This window comes from Phodopus roborovskii, unplaced genomic scaffold (genome assembly GCF_943737965.1).
Source record: "Phodopus roborovskii unplaced genomic scaffold, PHOROB, whole genome shotgun sequence".
Lineage (NCBI taxonomy): Eukaryota > Metazoa > Chordata > Mammalia > Rodentia > Cricetidae > Phodopus > Phodopus roborovskii.
Genome location: NW_026126459.1, coordinates 23,218,606 through 23,241,424, shown reverse-complemented (window position 1 = coordinate 23,241,424; position 22,819 = coordinate 23,218,606). Strand labels below are relative to the sequence as shown.

The window sequence follows — 22,819 nt, the reverse complement described above, 5'->3', positions numbered from 1 at the left end:
GTGTGGACTGCTAGCTTCTGTGGAGATGCTAGGAAACCGAAACTTAGATACTCATGTTTGCTCATAGAAAACTTTACCCACTAGGCTATCTTCCCAGCCCTGAAAAAGTAAATAGCTGATGAAATAAAATGATTCCATTGCTTTTTAAAAAAGATTTATATATATTTATGTGCATTGGTGTTTTCCCTACAATTATGTCTGTATGAGGGTGTCAGATAGCCTGGAACTGGAGTTACAGTTTGTGAGCTGCCACATGGGTGCTGGGAATTGAACCTGGTTCCTCTGGAAGAGCACCCAACCTCTGAGCCATCTCTCTAGCCCCCGATTCCACGGCTTTTACCATACAAAGCTTCTACGTTTTTCAGGTCTGTGTCTGGGCCCAGGGAGCTGCAAAGACCTCATGGGACATTACAGGACACTGAATCTGGCTGCAGGTTCCCATCCAGCCCTGGAAAGCACTGGTCACATCAGCTCCCATGGCTAACCATGTTGTAGCTTCCTAGTGCGTCCATGTCCCCCTCACAACTCCCTGCAGCAGCACTCACAGAACAGAAAGCAAAAACACTTCTCTGCTGACTCAGCTATAGAGCCAAGACTGCAGCCTGATACCCAGAGGAGACATGTACCACTTCTGATTGGCAGGCAGACTGGATGGCGAGGCACACACCTTCAATTCCAACTTGGGAGGCAAAGGAAAATGGATCTTTGAGCTTGAGGCCAGCCTGCTCTACACAGAGATTTCCAACACAGCCATAGCTACAAGGAGAGAGCCTGTCTGGCTCCCCCTCTACCCCCATACCCAAAAGAACGATGGGAGAAAAAGGGGCTACTACTCTAATATTGTTACTAAATTAAAGATGAAATATTCAACCTATTAAAGACAGCTGTGGTGATATATTATTTATGATTAAAGACAGATCTGTCAGTTCAAGGTCATACTGAGCTATAAGAAATATGATCTGTCAGTTCAAGGTCATACTGAGCTATAAGAAATATACCCAGTTCTAAAGAGAAACAGCTCACAGTACTTGGAATCACAGGCCTTTAATCCCAGCATTAGGGAGGCATATAAGACAGGAGCAAGGTCTCGGATCAGGCATTCATTCTCCTGCCACACTGAAGACAGAAAGACAATGAAGTCTCATGATCGCCTTTCAGTCTGAGGTAGAGTGAGAGCTAGTGCCTGGATGCTTTGCTTTTCTGATCTTCAGCTTGAAACCAGAACCCAGCATCAGTCTCTGGGTAATTTATTTATCACGCTACAGATAGCTGCTCTAAAATGCTTTTAGTTTTATCACTTAAAAAGAATTGCAGATGGTGTATTTACTTACCATCATATATTTCTTCAAATTATGAAATGACTCTACAACTTGAATGAATATAAGTGATAATAACCACACAAAGGGGTTTCAAAGACATAAATATCATATACACAATGAAAAGAATTTTAGTTATTGTACTTTTGTTTGGCAAATTAAAAGAATTAAAAAAAAAAAGTAGAATGGGAAGTATTTGGGAGAGAGAATAGTGAGGAGAGGCAGGCAAGAGAAGGTAATGGGTCTGTGTTGTTGAAAATGACAGAAATTATATTCATGTTTAAAGTATCACAATGAAACACACTATTGTACATATGCTAATATATTTGTAGAATATACTAATAAAAATAGTAAAAGAGGAAGGTGGGCGTTGGCGGTGCACACCTTTAAATCCCGCCCCCAGGAGGCAGAAGCAGGTGTATTTCTCAGAGTTCGAGGCCAGCCTGGTCTACAGAGCTAGTTTCTAGACAGAGAAACCCTGTCTCAACCCCCCCCCCAAAAAATAAATAGTAAAAGAGAATATTAAGGAGGTTGATGTCTCTAATTCCATCCTTAAAATGATAAATTCATCATAATTCCCTAAGTAACTTCCTTTAACTGTAACACAGACAGATAAAATAATGACTTAAAACTTTTTAGGGGGCAAGGGGCCCAGAATCTCACTCTATAGCCCAGGCTAGTATCAAAATCACTCTGTAGTAATGGCTATCTTTGATTTCATGGAGATCCTCCTGCTTCAGCCTTCAGAGGGATAAAATTTCAGTCATGAAACATTATGTCTGACCTCCCTTTTGTAATACATGCAGTCCTAATTTGGAATACTCCCAACTAGCTCTGCTCTAGCAATGTGTTATGTGAAAAACTAGTTTTATAGTTCTGTGCACAGCCTTGTCTGTCCTGGACCAGGATGGCATTAAACTCAGAGTCAGAGATCCTTCTCTCTCTGTGGGATTAAAGGCATGTGCAACCATTGCCAGGTTGTTTAAAATTCTTTTAAATTACACATACCTGTGTGTGGTGTGGTGTGTGTGTGTGTGTGTGTGAGAGAGAGAGGGGGGGGGGGAAGGATAAACATGGACCATGATGGGTGTAGGGTGATTAGAGGACAACTACAACTTTTGGAGGTTGGTTGTCTTCTATACCAAGTGAGTTCCGAACATTAAGCTCAGGACAACATAGCATCAGGCACATTTACTCACTAAGCCATCTTGCTATATCTGAGAAATATACTGTATTTTTTTCCTCATATAAACTCTTCAAATTACCTGTAGACTCACAGCTGTGGGTGTGGTTACATTACTATTGCAAGGTGAAGCTGTGTCTGCCCTTGATGGCTTTGCAGTAGCTGGAGAAGAAACTGGTACAGTTATCTGGTTGATAACATCCTTTGGAAGCGAGGAATCCTCCATTTGATCCTTCTCTTGCTGAGTTGTGCTTTAAAAAAAAAAAAGTTTGATATTAGGCTTAGTTCAACACAAAGAAGCAGCTAAGCTACTGCTGAAAACTTTTTGTGGGGGAGTGAGGGTGGGGAGTCAGTTTCTTTGAGTGAGTATCCAAAATCCAGTAATAGCCCTACCCCATATCCCTATCAATAGTACTAGACTCAATAGGTTATTAAAAGAAAAAAAAAAAAAAAAGAGTTGGAAAAGAGAAAAATGGGGGGGAATCAAATCATAAATGAGACCCTCAAAATAATAAATATAAAATATATTAGAAAAGAAGTGCCCAGTTTTTGTTTTATCTAATTTTTTAATTATTTATGTTTGGTTTTCTGAGACAGGGTCTTTACTATGTAGGAGGATCATGGAACTCCTATGTAGACAGGCTAGCCTTGAACTCAGAAACCTACCTGACTCCACCTTCCAAATTTTGGGATTAAAGGTGTGTGCTGCCACATCTGGTTTATTTAGATGTATTTAATTTTTTAATTATTATTTTATGTGTATGTTGCTTCGCCTGCATGTATGTTTTGTACCACATGTGTGCCGCCCACAAGGTCAGAAGAATGCATCAGATCCTCTTTAAACTAGAGTTACAGATGGTTTTGAGGAATGAATGTGTGCTGTAAATTGAACTCAGGTCCTCTGAAAGAGCAACAAGTGTTCTTAACTGATAAGCAAGCTCTCTAGCCAAGGATTTGTTTTTTTAATTATGTGGATGCTTGTGTGCACCTATATGTACACATAGAGTGCAGGTACTCTCAGAATCCAAAAGAGGTTACTGAATTCCTTAAAGCTGGAGCTGCAGACAATTGTGCACTGCCTGACATAGGTGCTTGGAAACCAAACTTTTTTTTTTTGCAAGGTAAGAATGTGCTCTTAACTCCTGAGTGATCTCACTAGCTCCACCCTCAAGCCCCCAAGAAGGGGTCTCCATGTGTAGTCAAGGCTGGACTCAAATTTGTAATGCTCTTTTCTCAGCATCCCAAGGGCTGAGATTAGAGCAATGAACTACCATTTTCAGAATAAGTTGTTTAATGTTGAAGTTCTCTTATTGTGACAAAGAGGAAAAGAACCTTAATGCTGGAAGCTCAGCTGTGCATGGAGGACTGGGACTTAAGCTGAGTTGCTGGGCAGACGCACAATCTGTCTGTTCATCCTCTGCAGGCACTGCACAACTAACTCTCACATCTTCATTGTCCTGAAAGTTGAAAGAAGAGAGCTTGAAATTACATTTGGACTTTTTGAAAAAGAAGATAAACAACTGTCCAACAAGTGCTGAAAGTATGCCCAATTATCATCCCACCAGAAATGAGACTGCTTTATACTAGAGTTCTCACTGCTGGGAGGTAAATTAGGGAGGTCACTTCAGCCCAGCCTTTAGCAAAATAAGATGACTCTATAATTAGGTAATAAAAATTAAAAAGAAACTAAGAAGAGTAACGAATATGGCAATATTGGATATAGTAGTGTTTGCATATAATCCTAACACATGAAAGATAGACAGGAAAATCAGGAATTCTGGGTCACTCCTGGATATATGATATATAGTAAGGTTGAAGGCAACCTGGACTGCATGACACCCAATACCAATAAAACAAAGGAAAACCATTAAAATGGAAATGTCATTTTTAACAGATGTGTAACTGATAGAGGATTAGTATCCAGAACACATAAATACAATTTTGTAAGAAGATAACCTAATTTAAAAAAAAAATGACAAACACTGGAAACTCTTTAAGAAAGAGAAGAGAGAGGAGAGAGTGTCCCGTGAATGAGCAATTCCCAGAAATGGGAAGTTTCTGTTCACAGTGATCTGAATATTCATTCATTGCAGCACAGTGCCACAAAGCTCAAATTTCTGCAATTTCGGGAGGTATATCCCTGGCTGGGAGTGGTGGTACACTCCTTTAATATCAGCACTTGGGAAGGAGAGACAGGTGGTGTTCTGAGTTTGAGGCCTATCTGGTCTACATGGAGTGTTCCAGGATAGCTAGGGATCTGTAGAGAGACCCTCTATCAAAAACCAGGAAAAAAGTAAAGAATGGTATGCCCTATAACAGAATATGACAAAATGGTGCAGAATGAAATACAGCCATCTATATAACATTACTGAACCTGAATCTATACACAAAGAAGAAATAGCAATGTTCAAACAGATACACTAAGCTGGATTTGGTGGCATCACTTAGAACCCTAGCACCAAAGAGCTGAGGCAGGTGCACTGGGAATAATGAGGCTGATCTAGGCTTTATGGTGAACTGCTAACTAAAAAAAAAAAAAAAAAAACCCAAGCCAATTAAACAATAAACATAAACTAAAAGCAAACAAAAAGCCATGTGGTGATATATTGTTTATGATTTAATAAAGCCACTGAAGCTCAAAATAGCAAAGCAGTCATACTAGTTAGCTATAGAAGCTAGGTGGTAGTGGTACACATCTTTAATCCCAGGACTCAGGATTCCTAAAATGTAGCTGGATCTCTGTTAGTTCAAGCCACACTGAGCTATACAAATTGATCTAGCCCTAAAGAGAAACAGCTCACACAAAGATCTCAGCACTTGGGATCACACGCCTTTAATCCTAGCATTAGAAGTAGGAAAAGCAGAGTTTCATGTGAAGCAATTAGTCTCTAGCCACACTGAGGAGAGCATAGCAGTCTGAATGAATCTGAGGAGGAGCAGTGAAGTTGGGAGCAGTCTGAGGATCCCCCCTGAGGTAGAGGTAAGAGCTAGTGGCTGGCTGCTTTGTTTTTCTCATCTTTAGTTTGAACCCCAATACCAGTCTCTGGGTCTTCTATTTTTCATGTTACAAAGACAGGCACACAAAAACCACACATATTAAACTATATTGTTTAAGGAGCAACTGGCAAACTAAGTTGCAGAGATCAGCCTGAGACCCCTCAGTTGGTAACGTCCTTGTGGTAGAAGCATGAAGACCACACTTGACCACTAGCACTCACATAAAAAGCTGAGTGTGGTAGTGTGTTTTAGTAAACCTGGCATTGGGAAGGTAGACACAGGACATCCCTGGGGCTCACAGGCCAGACAGCTTGCAAGTTCCAGTACAATAGAGGCTCATCTCAAAAATAAAGTGGACCACATTGCTAAGAAATGATCCTCTGGCATGTGCAAATGTAGTCAACCACATGCAACTCCACTGTAATATCCACTACCCCACCTCGTTAATATACAAATTAGAAAACAAAATAAACTATCTGGCAGAATTTGGCCCACAGGCTTTAAATATTTACTATTTGGATCTTTAAAGGAAATCTTCATCAACTCAGCGATAAAAGAAAAGCAAGAAAATTATCACTACAAAATCAAACTAATGCTTTTATGTAAGATGACAGAGGAAGAAGAGTAAATAATGAGGGAATGTATATGTTGCTGCTAAAATACTAAGGGTGTTTACAACCCACACTTGTAGAATGGGATTATGGAGAGAAGTAAACATCATCATCACCATCATCATCATCATTATTATTTAAAATATATATATATACCAGCTGTGATTGCAAAGGCCTGCAATCTCAGCACATGAAAGGTGGGGTCAGCCTGCAGTAAATGGCTAGTTTATGTGCCGCTTAAACCATGACTGGCTCAAATTTTAAAAGTCTAATTTGATTATAAAGTACAAAAAATATATATTTCAGAACTGTTCAAACAACTACATTGTTTTCATATATACACACATATATACATATACATACACATATGCATACACATGTATATATATTTTTTGAGATAGGGTTTCTCTGTGTTTTTTTTGGCTGTCCTGGCAATCTGTCTGTAGACCAGGCAGGCTTCAACTTCAAACTCAGAGATCCTACCTGTCTCTGCCTCCCAAGTGCTGGGATTAAAGGCATATATGACACCACTGCCTAGCAGCCCAATATATCTTTTAAAGATGCATTTATATTATTTTTAAAATTATGTGTATTTGTGTGTTGGTACTGCATGTGAGGTGGCCTCAGAGGTCTAAAGTATTAGATTCCCCTGGAGATGAAGTTACAAGTTGTGAGCCACCATATGCTGGTGCTGGGAGCCAAACTCAGGTCCACTGCAAAGTCGAGGAACTCAACCATTATCTCTCCAGCTCCATTTTTAACAATATCAGGAAACAGTGAAATATCTTTAAAATTCTAAGGGAAAATTATTTCTGTCTGAGAACTATACCCAGAGAAAAACTGATCAAATGTGAAAGAAAAACACTTTTAGATAGAAAATGTATATATAATCCTCTTTCCTTTCTGAACTGTTTGGACCTTCTTAGCTTAATCACTCCTCTTTTTACCCTTCTTCTCCTTTTGCCATTCTTTATTTCTTCCCTCTTCTATTATCAATTAATGGTTCTTCAAGATAGGGTTTTTCTGTGTAGCTCTGGCTGTCCTTAAACTCAGAGATCTGACTCCCAAGTGCTGGGACTAAGGGAGTGGGGCCACCAAAAGTTGGCTAACTTATTTTTAATCCTTTTTATTTTATGCGCATGGAATACCACTACTACGCCTCCCTTTCTTACCACTGGTAGTATTTGCCCTCTTGGGCTCCATTTTTCTTTTATTCTCTTTCCATCTCCATCTTTTCTTTCCTAATTACTTCCATCCCTTCCCTCCTGACTACTGCTCTGCCCTCACCCTTCCTCTTTGGCTAAAAAGATAAAATCTGAAAGGAAGGAAGAGGAAATTTACATTTCAGGCTTACAATCCCAGTACTCAGGTGGGTGGGGAAAAGGATTACCGTTCTAGGTCAGCTGGGCTGGTTCTACACAGCAAGTTCCAGGTCATAGCTGTTAGTCAGTCAGTCAGGAGTATACAAAAACAAGTTGCCTAAAAAGCCAAAAAAAAAGGCTAGGGGGAGGGTATAATGTGTAAAGGAATTACCATGCAGGCCTGACAACTTGAATGTAACTCCTCAGAACCCACACAAAAGCTGGCTGCAGTACTGTGCACACAAATGAATCACTGTGGAAATGGGATGGACATAAGTAACTGCAGTAGTGAACAAGAGAGACCACTTCAAACAAAGTGGAATGAGAAGTCTGACATCCAAAGTTGTCATCTAGGGTGTTTTCTGTTTGTTTGTGTCTGTCTCTTTCTCTCTCTCCCCACTCCCCGCGCCACACACACACACACACACACACACACACACACACACACAGTTGCATGTACGTCTCCAACCCCAAAGCCAAGGTGGGAGACAACAGGGTAGGGAAAGTAAACTGTGATGAAGGAAATGAAGTCTTATCAGCCTTGAATGTAGGTCACTGACTGTACACAGGCAAACCAAACAACAAACCTGATGCTAGCTACCACAACCACCAAAGAAACTAACCACACTATAAAATGAGTCTCAAACACCTGAGAAGTGGCTTGTAAATAGTGTCATATTCTTAGGCTACCTGGCAATCTCTTTTACTTGGTGTATCTTATCACCAGTGACAACCCTACCCACAGCATGTGAATTAGAAATACAGAATTAAAAAGGGGAAAAATAAAGCTTAACCCAAAAGTAGTTTTAGGGACTGCTACTCTGCATTTTAGACGTATTACATCTATGTACTACTATAATTAAAACCAAATTAGGGCTAGGGAGACGTCTAAGTGGGTATAACTTGCTCAATGCACAACGCTGACAATCTCAGCTGACCCCTAGAACACATGGCAGGAGAGAATTCACTCAAAAAAAAAAAAAAAAAAAAAAAAAAGTATAAAACAAGAAAAATGTGCGAAACCTGTTGATTCCAGATATGAAGAGAGGCCCCCACACTCAAAAACAGTGTCAACCATGGTATCACATGCCAACAATGACAATCCCAACACTTGGACAGCTGGGGTAGGAGAAGGGAAAATGCCAGTCTGGGCTGTGTAGCAGGACTCCTCCAAAAAGCAGACATATTATCACACTGGTTGGCATCTACTTAGAAAGTTAGCCTAGAATTCATTCCATCACTAGTTAAATATAGGCTATTTTTGGAAATAGCACCTCTTCTCTTATTAATCTAAGCTACCAAATGAAACTGACTGACACAAAAACCAAGGAATACTTTCCTTGACTTTGGAGTTTTATTAGACATCTTTTTAAAACTCTCACAATGTGGTGAAAACTATAAAACTTGAAATTATGAAATACTTGAATGCAAATAAGAATTTAGATAATAGCTCCAATACACTTAAATATAATCTCATAAACTAAAAGAGCAGATGGGACACTTCGGTGTTTACCTTTTCTTTGTAGACACCTTTAACGACATCAGACATTCTATTCTCCAACACAAGTTCATCTGGCATTCTTGATGAACTTCCAGGTAAAGGTGGAAAATTTGTAGCTAGTAAGTCAAACTTTGGTGTCGAAGCCTTCGCTTCAGTTGTTGAAGGCTGGGGTCTCTACAAAAACAAACCATTAAACAAGTCACGTGACTAATGCTTTCTATCCCTGCTCCAGAGGCTGCAAGAAAAACAAAGGATACAGAGTCGCGTCCTTATACTTCCCTATTCCCCATCTCAGTCCTAGCTCCTGTTCTGTTTTCTTTAGTATTTATTTACTTTTCTTTTTTTAGTTTTTGAGATTGGATTTTTCTGTGTAGCTCTGGCTGTCCTGGAACTCACTATGCAGACCAGACTAGCCTCAAACTAGGAGATCCACCTGCCTTAGCCTCCCAAGTTCTGGGATTAAAGCTGTGTGTCACCACTGCAAAGCCCTAATGTTTTCATTTGAAAACTCTGCTACTAAAGGCCTGTGCCACTACTGCCCAGTCACACCAATGTTTTTTATGACAAAAATTTGAATAGGCTCTACCCTCAAACATCACTATAGTATTTGACATGATAGCCATTGCCTCCTTTGGGGGTGCCCCTGGCCCTGAATATGGAGCTGCGCCAGTAGTACAAGAGGGCTCATGCTTTCCTGGTCTCTGTTGTATCTTTCTCTTGGCTCTTATCTAATCTGACAGTAACAATCTTCACCTAACTACTATAAATTTGGTAAACTACATTCTGTCTACTCTTTTCACAGTCCATCTTCTCTTGTTACTATGTTCTTCAAGGCATCAACTACTATTTCCATGTAAGCTAGTACTAAACACTACTGTATACTTTTTGATGGTCACCAATGACCAATTAATTGTTCACATGCACAGGCACCCATGCACACATACACACAAACACACTCACTCTCTCCAAATCATCCAAAATACACAATAATAAATATTTTTATTTCAGGCATTTAGTGGAAAATCAGAAATCCAGATTTCATTTTGGGTGCGTACTTCAAATACACTGAATAATCTCAATTTTCAGTCCAAAGATCCTATTGTGACATGTAACATTTCACTTTTCGCTCTTCAGAGTTACCCTGTACATTGTCATCTGATTCTATAACTTCAATCCCTCCACGTAAACTTGCTTCTTCAGTTTTACCACTATTTCACTCTGGCAATAAAGACTCTTCTACTCTGCCTGTTGGATGGTGAAGTCTAACTCTATTTCTTACAAGCCAACTTGTAGCCTTTGATGCAATGCTGTCATTTCTAATGTATTATATCCCAAATCCATCTTATTTTCCACTCCATTTACTTTTTATTTATTTATTTTATAGACAAGGTCATACTATGTAGATCAGGGTGGCCTGAAGCACTGGCTCCCTTGCTTTTTTTTTCTCCTCAATCTTTGAAGACTTCTTGAGGAACTACAATGATTGCTACAACTGACATGTTAAACATCTAGTCAGGGCATATGTAGTTTAAATCGGTATGGTCCACAGGAACTGGCACTATTTACTAGGAGGTGTGGTCTTGTCAGGGGAAGTGTGTCACTGTGGGTGTGGAACACAGTTCCTTCTGTTGCCTGTGGATCATCATGTAGAACTCTCAGCCTCTTCTCCAGCACCATGTCTGTCTGCATGTGCCATATCCCCCCAAGATGACAATGGGCTAAAGCCCTGAAACTGTAAAACAGTCCCAACTAAATATTTTTCTTTATAAAATTTGCTGTGATCATGACGATGCTTTATAGCAGCAGAAACCCTAACCAAGACAAGGCCTAAAGCTTCATGGCTGCCCATAAGGAAAGTCATAAATAAAAACAGTATTATTCCCGCCTAAGCATACACAAAGCTTGTATTTGCTCCTTAGCAAGTTAAAAATAATGTATAGTAATGTATACCTGTGACCCAACACCTGGGAGGCAGAAAGATCATATGTTCAAGGTCATTCTAAGCCATGTCATCAATTCAGCCCATTCTGGGATACATGAGAAGCTTTCTTTAAATATTTAGTGTTACACACTTACCTATTCAAGCGAGGAAAGTAAAAATTTCAATATGTATGTTTTGTTTTTATATCAGGATGCCTAGTAGTTAGGCTGACCCTGAGCTTATATCCAAAGATGACCTTGAACTCCTGATCCTACCATGATACTATTACTTGAAACTACCATTCCTTATTTATAAAAGATTCCCCCCTCCCTCCCCATACTGGATTTCTCTATGTAATCCTTACTGTCCTGGAACTTGCTCTATGGCCCAGGCTGGCCTCAAACTCACAGAGACCCCACCTGCCTCTGCCTTCTGAGTGCTGGGATTAAAGGTACGTACTACCACCACCTGGCCAGATTTTCTTAATCTATACTTTAAAAAAATTTTATTGTATATATTTGTCTATGTGTAGGCATGTGCACATGAAGGCGGGTGTCTGTTGTATTCAGATTCCCTGAAGCTTCAGTCTCATGTAGTTCCGACCTGCCTGATATGAGTGAGTGCTGGGAAATGAACTCCCGACCTAGGGAGGAGCAGTACATACTCTTAACCACTGAGACATTTGTCTAGCTCCTGTAAATCAATCAATAAATAAATAAATAAATTAGCTACAGGGTGAGTGATGTGGCTCGGTGGATAATAGCACTTGCCAGAAAAGCTTGACAACCTGAGCTCAAGCCCTAGAAGCCACAGTAGAAGAGAACTACTACCAAAAGCTGCCCTCTGCACGAATTCAAGTTTCTGACATCTATAGATCTTTGAGAATGAATGCAACAACCCCAAAGACTGGCAAAAACAAAGTAAATATTATAAAACCAAAAGATAAAACAGGAACTTTCATTGTCTATGGAACTGGAAAGTGGAATCACCCCTAAAGAAAGCTATTTGGTAACATTTACTGAATTATATTTATATATTTGAAAATCTCAATGGTAGTAATCTGTGATAGTTACTAATAAAAGGGTTGGTTACTAATAAAAGGGTGTTCAATCCTTTGGAACTAGATTATGGACAGTTAAGAATTAGCATAGGTGCTGGGAACGAAACCCAAGCTCTCTGGATGAATAGCAAGTGCTCTTAATCACTGAGCCACTTCCCCAGTCTGCTCATTTTCGGTTCTTGTTTGAGACAGGGTCTCATTTTGCATCTCCAACTGTCCCGGAACTCAAGAGATTCACTTGCCTCTGCCTCTTAAGTGCTAGGATTAAAGATGCGTGCCTTGACATAACCTAGAAGCCTCAATGAGAATTTGACTACATCAGGTTGCTTTAAGTGATGTGGAAGGATCCACCTTAAATGTGGGCAATACCTCCTACTACTGTACAAGACAAAAGGACATGGAAGAAGGAAAAATTTTCAATTACTTGGACTGTAGCATGATAAATGAAAGACCTAGAGACTGATATTGGGATATTGGGGTTCAAGCTTCAAGCTGAAGGTCAGAGAAGCAAAGCAGCCAAGCCAGTAACTCTTACCTCTACCTCAGGCTGAAAGAGCTGATCCACGAGCTCTCCCAAACTTCAGACTGCTGCCTCTCTTCAGTGTGACTGGAGAGAATCCTGAGACCAAGCCTACTGAAGACCCTGCTCCTATCTTTTATACCTCTCTAGTGCCAGGATTAAAGGTGTGTGATACCAAGTGCTGAGATCATCTTTGTGTGAGATGTTTCTCTTAGCACTGGATCAATTATGTGTAGTCAGTGTGGCCTTGAACTAACAGAGACCTGCCTACCTCTTAATCCTAAATCCTGGGGTTAAAAATGTGTGCCACTCTACCTGGCTTGTATGGCTTGTGGCTGACTTAGCTTTCTGCATCCTCAGGCAAGCTTTAATAAATCAGAAATAATATACCACCACACTTGGACTTCATTCAATAATGAGCTCATCTACCTTGCTGATGCTGCTGTCTCTTTAGCTATGAGAACTGGCATGTTTGGGCTTCTAATTCCAAGTGAAGACCAACAGCTCTCCAGCAAACCTCCAAGCTCTCAATGGCAGATTTGGACTGCTGAGGCACTCAGTCTCTCATACTCAACTGGGCTCTTGGTCTCTCCAACCGTATTGCATCAATTCTGTCCTTTTAGAGAGCTCTGACTAGTACAGTCCTCCTTTATCTATGTCCAGACACAGAGAATGACCACTACCAAGGTTATGCTTTGATCTAAAATATCCCCATAGAACCATGTGGTTTAATACCTAGTCACTCTGATGGTATCGTGTGATTGTGAGGACTGGCTGCCTGAAGTAGATCATTTGAAGGTAGATATTTGAAGGCTATAGCCCAGCTCTACTTTTTTAAAACTTGGCTCTCTGGCTAGACAGGTGTTGGTGGTGCATGCCTTTAATCCCAGCACTCAGGAGGCAGAGGCAGGCAGATCTCTGTGAGTTCGAGGCCAGCCTGGTCTACAGAGCTAGTTCTGGGACAGGCTCAAAAGCAATACAGAGAAAAACCTGTCTCAGAAAAAGCAACAACAAAATTGGCTCTCTGGAACTTGCTATGTAGCCCAGGCTGGCCTTAAAACTGTGAAGATCCACCTGCCTCTGCCCTTTGAGTCTTGGAATTTATTAAAGGTGTGCACCAGTACTATTTCTTTTTAAAAATAATTTTCATAATTTTTTGTGTATGGGTATTTTGGCTAGATGCTTGTCCACATGTGTGCTTGGTGACCATGGAGACCAGAAGAAGGCATTAGGTCCTTGGGCTCTAGAGCTGCAGACAGCTGGGAGATGAAGTGTGGATGAGGGAACCCAAATAAGGTTCTACAAAGAGCAGCAAATACTCTTAACTGCTGGGCCATCTTGACAGCTCCAGGCTCTACTTTAGTCATATGACCTCAACTTCTTGGTGAGCCAAGATGTGGAGCCATGTCACCTTCCTTAGCTTCCCTACCACAGAGTATGTTCTATAAAATCATGAACCAAACAAAATAAACCTCTCCACCTATAAACTACTTCTGTCAGATACTCAGTCATGATGAAACTAAGTAAAATTAATTGAGGTTATCAATGCATTACTTATATGAGTGCTATGTATGAGCAAAAACAGTTGTAGCAAGCTTTCTTAATGTAGCAGATATTCTTGGATCACCAGCCCCTATATCATGACATGAACACTTATTATTATGAATGCTCAGCCTTATGCTTGTCTTAGCTCTCAATTTAACCTGTTTCTCTTGATCTACATTTTGCCTCAGGGCTTCAATCTTTCTTTCATTCTGTATGTCCTATATTTCCTGCTTCTTCCAGTTTTGGTCCTGGGTGTCTCCACCTCTTTCTCCCTTGTTATATCTTTCCTTGAGCTAAGATTCTTCCTCCTATTTGTTCTCTTTTCAGCCAGCCCCACCTATCCCTATACTGCCTAGCTACTGGCCATTTAGCATTTTATTAGACCAGTCAGATGCCTTAGGTAGGCAAAGCAACACATCTTTACATAATTTTAAAAAAAAAAGTAGCATCATAAACAAATGTAACATTATCTTTACACAGCTTAAGTAACATTCTACAATAGACAGTAACTGGGCATGGCATTGTATACCAATAATCCTAATATTTGGGAGGATGAAGCAGTAGGGTTGAGTTTGAAGCCATTATGGGTTATACAGTGAGTCAGTGTCTAAACACAAAGATCAAATAACAATGATGTAATAAACTTTCAAACTTAATTACCTCTCCCTCTTCCTTTTAAAGACAGAGTCTCACTTTGTATCCCTGGCTGGCCTAGAACTTACTATGTAGACCAAGCTAATAGGAACTGCCTGCACTGGGAGCTGGAATAAAAGGCAAGCATCATACCTGGATCAGATCTATTTTAAGCAACTTGAATATGCTAGATATAAAATATTACCAATACAACCTCAAGTATTTAACTAAGCACTAGAGGGTGAATATACAAATGACTTTCATTCAGGTCAACATCAGGCTCAATTATTTTTGTTTGAATAATCACCAAAATAAAGCCAGAAAGGAAACACAGACTAAAAGGAAAAATGCTTCTGAAGGTAAAAGGTGAAAATACTTACTGTGATCCTGTCATCCTCTCTTCGTCTTCGACCTCTGAAAAGAGTTCTCCTTTTAACAAAGGGGAAGAACACATAAAAATTTTGAAAGATACATACTTATTTCCTCTCGAAGATTCCTACTTTAAAAATCCAAATTTTCAAAATAGGTGCTATTCCTCCATTATTATTAAGGAATTTAGCAAATTCTTTTGAAGAGACCTTGAGCTAATCCACAAAAAAAAAATTTTACTAACTACCTCCACCATAAAGCTAGCTGGATCTATTTCAAATAAGTAACACATTTTCCACATTAGAAGCATTTTTAAAAAAGATTATTTATTTATTATATATACAGTGTTCTGCCTGCATATATACCTATATGCTGGAAGAAGGCACCAGATATCATTACAGATGGTTGTGAGCTACCATGTGATTACTGGGAATAAAACTCAGTACATCTAGAAGAGCAGTCAGTGCTCTTAACCTCTGACCCATCTCTCCAGTCCCCACCAGAAGCATTTTAAAGTAAAATTGGAGCATAGTAGACAAAATAGAACTCCACTCTTACAGTTAATAAGAAGAAATTGAAACTAGAAGGCAGGGTCAGGCACAGAGTTGCACACTTTTAATCCCAATCCTTTTAGAAAGCAGAGGCAGGTCAATCTCTCAGAGTTTTTCAGGCAGCTTAGTTTTTTTTATGGCAAGTTCCAGGTGAGGCCCAAATTCCTAGCACTGCAAAACCCCCAGCTCAAACTAAAACTAAACCTTCTCAAAGTCTATTAACCTATAAGTACAATGAATTCATTTAATATAATCATATACCTATAATTAAAACAAAAATCACCAGATAGTTTTCAACATTAAAGATGAGCATGTTACTATTAAGTAATTTTTATATGCCGTATTTCCTTACCTGCCTCTACCAAAGTCCCCATTCTGATCCATCTGTAAAATGGGAGCCTCCTTTGAAAGGTAAGTTTGTTCTTGATTCCCTGTTACTGTAGGATTATGCCGTTCAGAGAGAAAGTTCCTTGAACTAGATCTGCTCAGTGGTCCATCCCCCAATGACACAGAGCCCTCTGTTGAGTGTTCTGAACCACTGGATGACCTAAAGTGAGGCTTCACACTAAAACAAACAAATAAACACACTAAATCAAGAAATTGCTACCCATCTTATAGAATATTTTTAAGTATAGGCAAAAGAATTTCCATTTCCACCAAGACTGGTGGAAAAAAATCTGAAGTTTTAAATGAAGCCACTTCTTCCTCAATACTGAAAACAAATGCCAAGCCTGGTGGTGCACACCTTTAATCCCAGCACTAAGGAGACAGTGGTAGAGGATCTTCATATATTTGAGTTCAGCCTAGTCTACATAGGGAGTTCTAGGACTGACAGAGTTACAATAGAGAAATGGTCTCAAGAACCAGCAACAAAGCCACACTTAAGATTTTACTGGTATCTAAAAAGAAAAACAAAAACAACAAACCAAAGATACTAGACTTTATATTTACTAACAAGAGCAATCAGGTATCTGAGAAGGGTAAAATCACCAACAGAAATAAGAAAAAACTCACTCTTATATGGGGTGACTAAAAACATCATATTTGTTTTTATGTATTTGTATCACACACATAAGAAAACAATATTTATTAAGATTAGGAGAAAATACCAAGTTCCGTTAAAAAAAAACAGAGCTAGAAAACTAGCTCCAAACAAACAACTACAAAACAAAACCCAACTAACCACAGGGCAGTGGTGGCACACAACTTTAATCCCAGCACTCAGGAGGCAAAGGCAGGTGGATCTCTGAGTTTGAGGCCATAGTGCCTGATCTACAAATCGAGCTACAGCCAGAGCTACACTGTAAGACCCTGTCCTTGGGGATATAATAAATACATACATACATACATACATACATACACACACACACACACACACACACACACACACACACACACACACACAGAGTATTATTTTTTTTGTTTGTTTTTGGTTTCTCTCTGTGGCTTTGGAGGCTGTCCTGGAACTAGCTCTGGTAGACCAGGCTGGTCTCGAACTCACAGAGATCTGCCTGCCTCTGACTCCTGAGTGCTGGGATTAAAGGTGTGTGCCACCACAGCCCAGTCTATGTAAGGAACTTGCTTCAACAGCAAAAAAAGGAAGTATGAGATTTATAATTGGCAGTTTGTATGCCCATTTCTTATAACCTGTTTCTACAGATACAAATTTATACTATTATTTCTTGACTTTTTAAACAGATTTAAAACACTTCAAATAATTAAAATGTAAACAGGTATTAATTCAAAAGACTTTTCCAACCAAACCAAAAATCGTAACTCACTCCCACACTCACTCCTCAGCCATTATAAAAAGCTAGGTTAAAATTTTTGTAAAAGTCAGTCTAAAATGATGCTTTAAAAAAAAAAAAAAAAAAAAGTCTGAGGCCAGCCTGGTCTACAAGGTTAGTTCCAGGATAGTCAGGGCTACAGGAAAACCCTGTCTCCAAAAAAAAAAAAAAAGTATCTATTTTTTCCTGAAAATAACTTGGTAAAATAAATTACAGTGTTTACATGAACCTCAGAATCTGTCACTCATCAAATTTCACCATGCATTGTAGGCCCAATATGTAAGTTTAACTAGCTTTAATCCTACCCTTTACCGAGAGGAATTTAATAACAGTCCAGGCATCAAAAGGGTAGGGGATGAAGAAACAAACAGTGAAAGCAAAGTAGAAAAATGTCTAGACTTCTGCAAGTTAGCCCCATTCTCATTCGGTAGATTATCACCGAAAGTTTGAAGAAACACTGCAAAAAGTACTAAACCTAAACATGCAGTATATGCCTATAAACCAAGCATTTGAGAGGTGGATATAAGAGGATTGGGAGTTTAAGGACATTCTTGACCACATTACATGTTTCTGAGCTAGATACCAAGCCTGAAAAAAAATAAAACCAACAAATATAAACAATACCAAACATATACATAAAACAAAACAACAAAAACAAACAAACAAACAAAAATAGAACAAAGAGTAGTGTGGTGCTACCTGCCTTTAATCCCCCTACAATAGAGGCAGAAGCCAGACTGGTTTAGCAGTACAGGAAAGCTATGTAAAAAGACTGTCTCTCTCCTTCCCTGTCTGTCCCTGTCCCTCTCTCTTCAGGGGAAGGTGAAAATGCACTAGGTTTTGAAACCCAGTCTCAAAAAACAAACAAACAAACAAACACACACACACAAAACTGAATAAAGGGATGGGGGGGCCTTTAACTGAAAAAAGGCCTGGCTAACCATCATTTCTTAGAAAAAAAAAAAAAAACAACAACAACAACAAGGATTGGGATGGTAATAAAAACCTAGTGTTTCAGCATTTTAATAAGAAAGCCCTCCTATTATTTCTATAGGAGACAGATTAGCAGGTAAATATCTGACCTTGGAAACCAACACAAAAGCAAGATATGGTGGTTTATGTTATCCCAACACTACATTGCAGATGTGGGAAGCAGACAAGAGAACTGCCCAGAAACTCAAGGACCAGCTAGACTGAATACGTAAAGTGGTAGAAACAAGTGGGAGGTATAAACTGACTCATCAACGTTGTCCTCTGACCCCCCACATGCATGCCATGGCACACATGAACACAAGGACACACAAAAGAACTGTACATACATGACTGCACGCATCATGTGCACACTTTTATTATGCTGGGCATTAGAATCCAGGGACTTAATTAAGCAAGGTGAGAGTACTACACTGAGCTACATGCCCAACACAGGAGGTTTGGTTTACAATTTTTATTACATGTATGGATGTTTCAGCCAAATGTGTATCAATGGCAATTAGAACTGGAGTCCTGGATGGTTGTGAGCCACCATTGGGGGGGGGGGGTGCTAGGAATCAAACCTGTGTCCGTGGGAAGAACAGCTGGTACTGCTCTGAAGGGCTAAGCCATCTCTCCAGCCTCTTAAGCCCTATACTTTTAGGATAAACATTTGGAAAAATCAGTACTTTTACTTTAAAAAACAAAAAAATTGTGTGTTGGGGGGAAAAATCCCATTGGTTAAGTGTTTGTGCTACATGCATAAATACCTAAATTCAATACCCAGAATTCATATTAAAGAATAAACTGGGAGTCTGTAGTGGTGGCACATACCTTTAATCCCAGCACTTGGGAGGCAGAAGCAGGTGAATCTGAGTTTGAGGCCAGCCTAGTCTACAGAGTCCAGGACAGCCAGGACTACACAGAGACACCCTATCTGGGGGAAAAAAATATAAAAATAATAAAATAAACTGGGGGTGGAGAGCTGTCTCAGTGGTTAAGAGAATTAATTATATTTCTAGAGGACTAAGGTTCAATTCCCAGATTCCACACAGTGTTTCACAACTATGTGTAACTACAGTTCCCAGGCACAAAACACCTTCCTTTGGGTTACTAGTGCAACAGAAATGAAAGTGGTATACAAGTAGGTAAAACACCCACACACAAAACAAAATAAGAAATAAAGTGATGGGGGAATGTCCTTCTGTATGCTGTGAATGAATATATACTTCTCTTATTGGTTGCTGAATAAAGCTTTTTCAGCCAATAGGCAGGATGTAGCCAGGCAGGAAGTATAGGTGGAGCTACTAAACTAGAAGGCTGGGAAGAGGAACAGAGGGAGTGAGTTGGGGGACCAGCACATGCCATGTAGCTGCTGAAGGAGCAAGAGGTCTGGGGATCACCAGTAAGCCAAGACCATCTGGAGATAAACAGATTAATAGAAAAGGTTAATAATTAAGAGAGGGCTAGCCAGTAAGACGCCTGAGCCACTGGCCAAACAGTTTGATATAAGCCTCTGTGTGTTGATTTGGAACTAACTAGCTGTGGGACCAGGCAGGACAGAAACGTTTGTCTACATTAAAAGACAAAACACATACCACTGAAATCCTCACCCATTTTGGCCTTGAAGAATTCTAGACCGAACAATTCACAAACTTTTTATAAAAATAAACAAAAACACTTACATTGAGTCTCCTAACAAGAACATGGTACTTCCTCAGGAATTACTAGGAATTATTTAAAATAAATTTCAGGTATTATTTTTTTTATCTTACCGATTTTTTTGGAATGGTCGGCCAATATTCATAGCAGCAGCATTTGTTTTATAAGATCCTGGTGAAGTAAAGCCATTCACAAAACTACCATTGGGAAAAGGAGCCTAAAAGAAAACATTAATGTTTAATTTTAAGAACATAATACTACAGAGAGGGTTTTGAAATCAGTTTCTTCAATAAGTCAAAAATAGAAAACTCTGTACTTAACTAATTTCTGCAATGCTCCCACCACAAACTATTTTATTTTATTATGAATAACATATTGCTTATTCATCACATACAAACCACTCTTTCATGACAAAATTTTACAACACTAGCATCATTTAAAATAACAAAGGAGCCAGGCATGGTGGTGCATACCTTAAGTCCCAGCCCTCTAGGCGCAGGAGGATCTCTTTGAGTTCAAGGACAGCCTGGTCTACATAAAGACTTTTAGGATAACCAGGGCTTACATGGTAAAAAACAATAATCAATCAATCAACAATCAACCACAAAGGATTTAGTTTCTTCTTCAACTCACTGAATAAAATGTTAAGAATCCAATTGTAAAACTAACAGCTCAACACTCAGTAATGTGCTTAGACTGCAGATGAACTGGGCTTTTTTTTTTTTTTTTTTTTTTTTTTGTCATTTTTGTGACTACTATGGCTAGTCTGTTACTTGCTATGCAGACTAATTGGCCTTGAAATTGCTGCCTGTGGTGCACCTGGTTTTCAGATAATCTCTTTATTTTTTAGCTTGATCTAAATATCTTGGTATTTTCTAAAAGTCTCACTTACCAGTGGTGTTTCAAAGTAAGGTGCAGGACTTGGAGACCAAGACTGAGGCACAATACTATACACTGAGTACTGCTGATGAGGGTTATACACTGGCTGCATAAAGATTGGTGAGGGATATTGAGCTGGAGTCTGAATGGGTTGAGTGTACATACTAGAATCCATTAATCGATAACCATTCTTAGCAAAAAATGTATTAATGGCTTTTATCCTTGCCTAGAAGAAAACATAATAAAAGATGAAGTGTACATTACAGCAAATATATTCAACTTATTTTTTATTTGTGTTATAATTTATTTCTGCTTAGAATCAATTGAACAAAATAAACAATAGCTTTAAATCAATAGAAAAGTATGGGCTTGAGAAGAACCACAACAAACAAGGTAAAAATAAGTCAACATGGGCTGATTCAATGGTTAAGCATGTGTATGCTACTCTTCCATGCAAAGGGAAATATTACCGTCTGTATCATGAACCTGGAGGGCATTAGGTTAGAGGAAACAGCTAAGAACAAAAGGTGCCCCTGGCCTCTGCTAGCACAGGTACTTATATGTACATGCTCATGTGCAGAAATATACACGGATACGTAACTAAAATAAAAAATAAGTTCAATATTGTTTTTTTGACTCTTTGTTGGCACCAGATAAACATGGATCTCACATAAAAAGATGAAAAGAAAAATCACTTATATAAAAAGGACACCGAAGCTGTCATAACGAAGACAGCAGTAGTGTCTCAGGGAAGTAAAGACTGAGCAAACAAATCAAAGACCCCAAGACACATCTCTAAAGAAATGTGACAGGTTCAATCAACAAGTAAAAGTAGACAACTGTCCAAATTAAGGGAACAAAATGAGGGGGAGAGTGGGGGCTAGAGAGATAGCTCAATGGTTAAGAATATGCATTGTTCTCCAAGAAGACCTGAGTTCAATTTCCAGCACCTGTATCAGTCAGCTTACAACTTTGTGTATCTCTAGCTCCAGGGATGGCCCTAATCTCAAACATATGCACATATACAGAAATGCAAATATATACACACAAAATAAATATAAATTAATAAAATGTTAAAAAGGGAAATAGGTTTTATACTACAATATATACTAAATTAATGAACTTTATTAATGAAGATCAAATTATAAATATAAAACCTTTAAGTAACTAGGAGACACAAAACAGTATCTCTGTAACCTCAAAGGTGAACAGTCATTAAAGAGACAAGGAAGAATGAATAGCAAAGGAAATTCACTTGTAGTATGGAAATTTATATTATCAGTGACCCCAAACAAATCAGATTTAGATGTCAGTTCTTATAGTAGTGTCTTGTGTTATTTCTCTGAAGTACAAGTTACTTGCACCATTTGATTTCTTTACTAGCCAGTCATTTGACACTAGACTGGCTATGCCATTTTCTTCATTAATCAAAGTGGAAAAAACAAGAGCACCTATCTTAGTAAGCCTTGAACTCACTATGTAGCTTAAGCTAGCCTGAAATAACCAATTTCCTTCTCTCACTCTGTAAGGATGAATTAATGTGTGTGCAAGGCTTAAAACTTAAACAATAAGAAAACAAGAAAGGAGTTAGTAAATCAACTGGTCAAGTCTAAACAATGGTAATAATGAGGGAAAGAAGTATGAAGGCAAATGTTATGGAATTTGAGAAGACACTGAAGTATTACTCATAACAATTCCTTCTCAATGAATATAATTGTGGTAACAGTTAAATGAGACAGGGCTGAAAGAACTGGAAATAGTTCTCATCACTATTAAGAAATTATACTTATTATTCATTTTGAGATCTAGATTTGAAGGATGTGAATTAGTATAAAACCTTTGTAATTCCCTGTAGAAACCTTCCGTATTCAGAATATTTTCATGTTTTCTGTCAACTAACTTTCTGAACATAGTGAGAGATGTTCCTAAATTCATTACAGGTTTTATAAAACAT

At 38.9% G+C, this 22,819-nt stretch overlaps 1 protein-coding gene across 4 annotated transcripts in view; it reads right to left on the bottom strand.

Moving 5' to 3' along the window:
* Positions 1-22,819, bottom strand: part of Larp4 (La ribonucleoprotein 4) — a 63,041-nt gene that overhangs the window by 5,725 nt on the left and 34,497 nt on the right. For all 4 annotated transcript variants that reach the window (XM_051189895.1, XM_051189894.1, XM_051189896.1 and 1 more), the window contains exons 9-15: positions 20,879-21,091; positions 20,100-20,203; positions 15,921-16,133; positions 15,029-15,077; positions 8,982-9,143; positions 3,832-3,956; positions 2,582-2,750 (exon numbers count right to left, since the gene is read on the bottom strand). In XM_051189895.1, the coding sequence (XP_051045852.1) occupies positions 2,582-2,750; positions 3,832-3,956; positions 8,982-9,143; positions 15,029-15,077; positions 15,921-16,133; positions 20,100-20,203; positions 20,879-21,091 (1,035 nt within the window). The remainder of the gene's footprint in view (positions 1-2,581; positions 2,751-3,831; positions 3,957-8,981; positions 9,144-15,028; positions 15,078-15,920; positions 16,134-20,099; positions 20,204-20,878; positions 21,092-22,819) is intronic.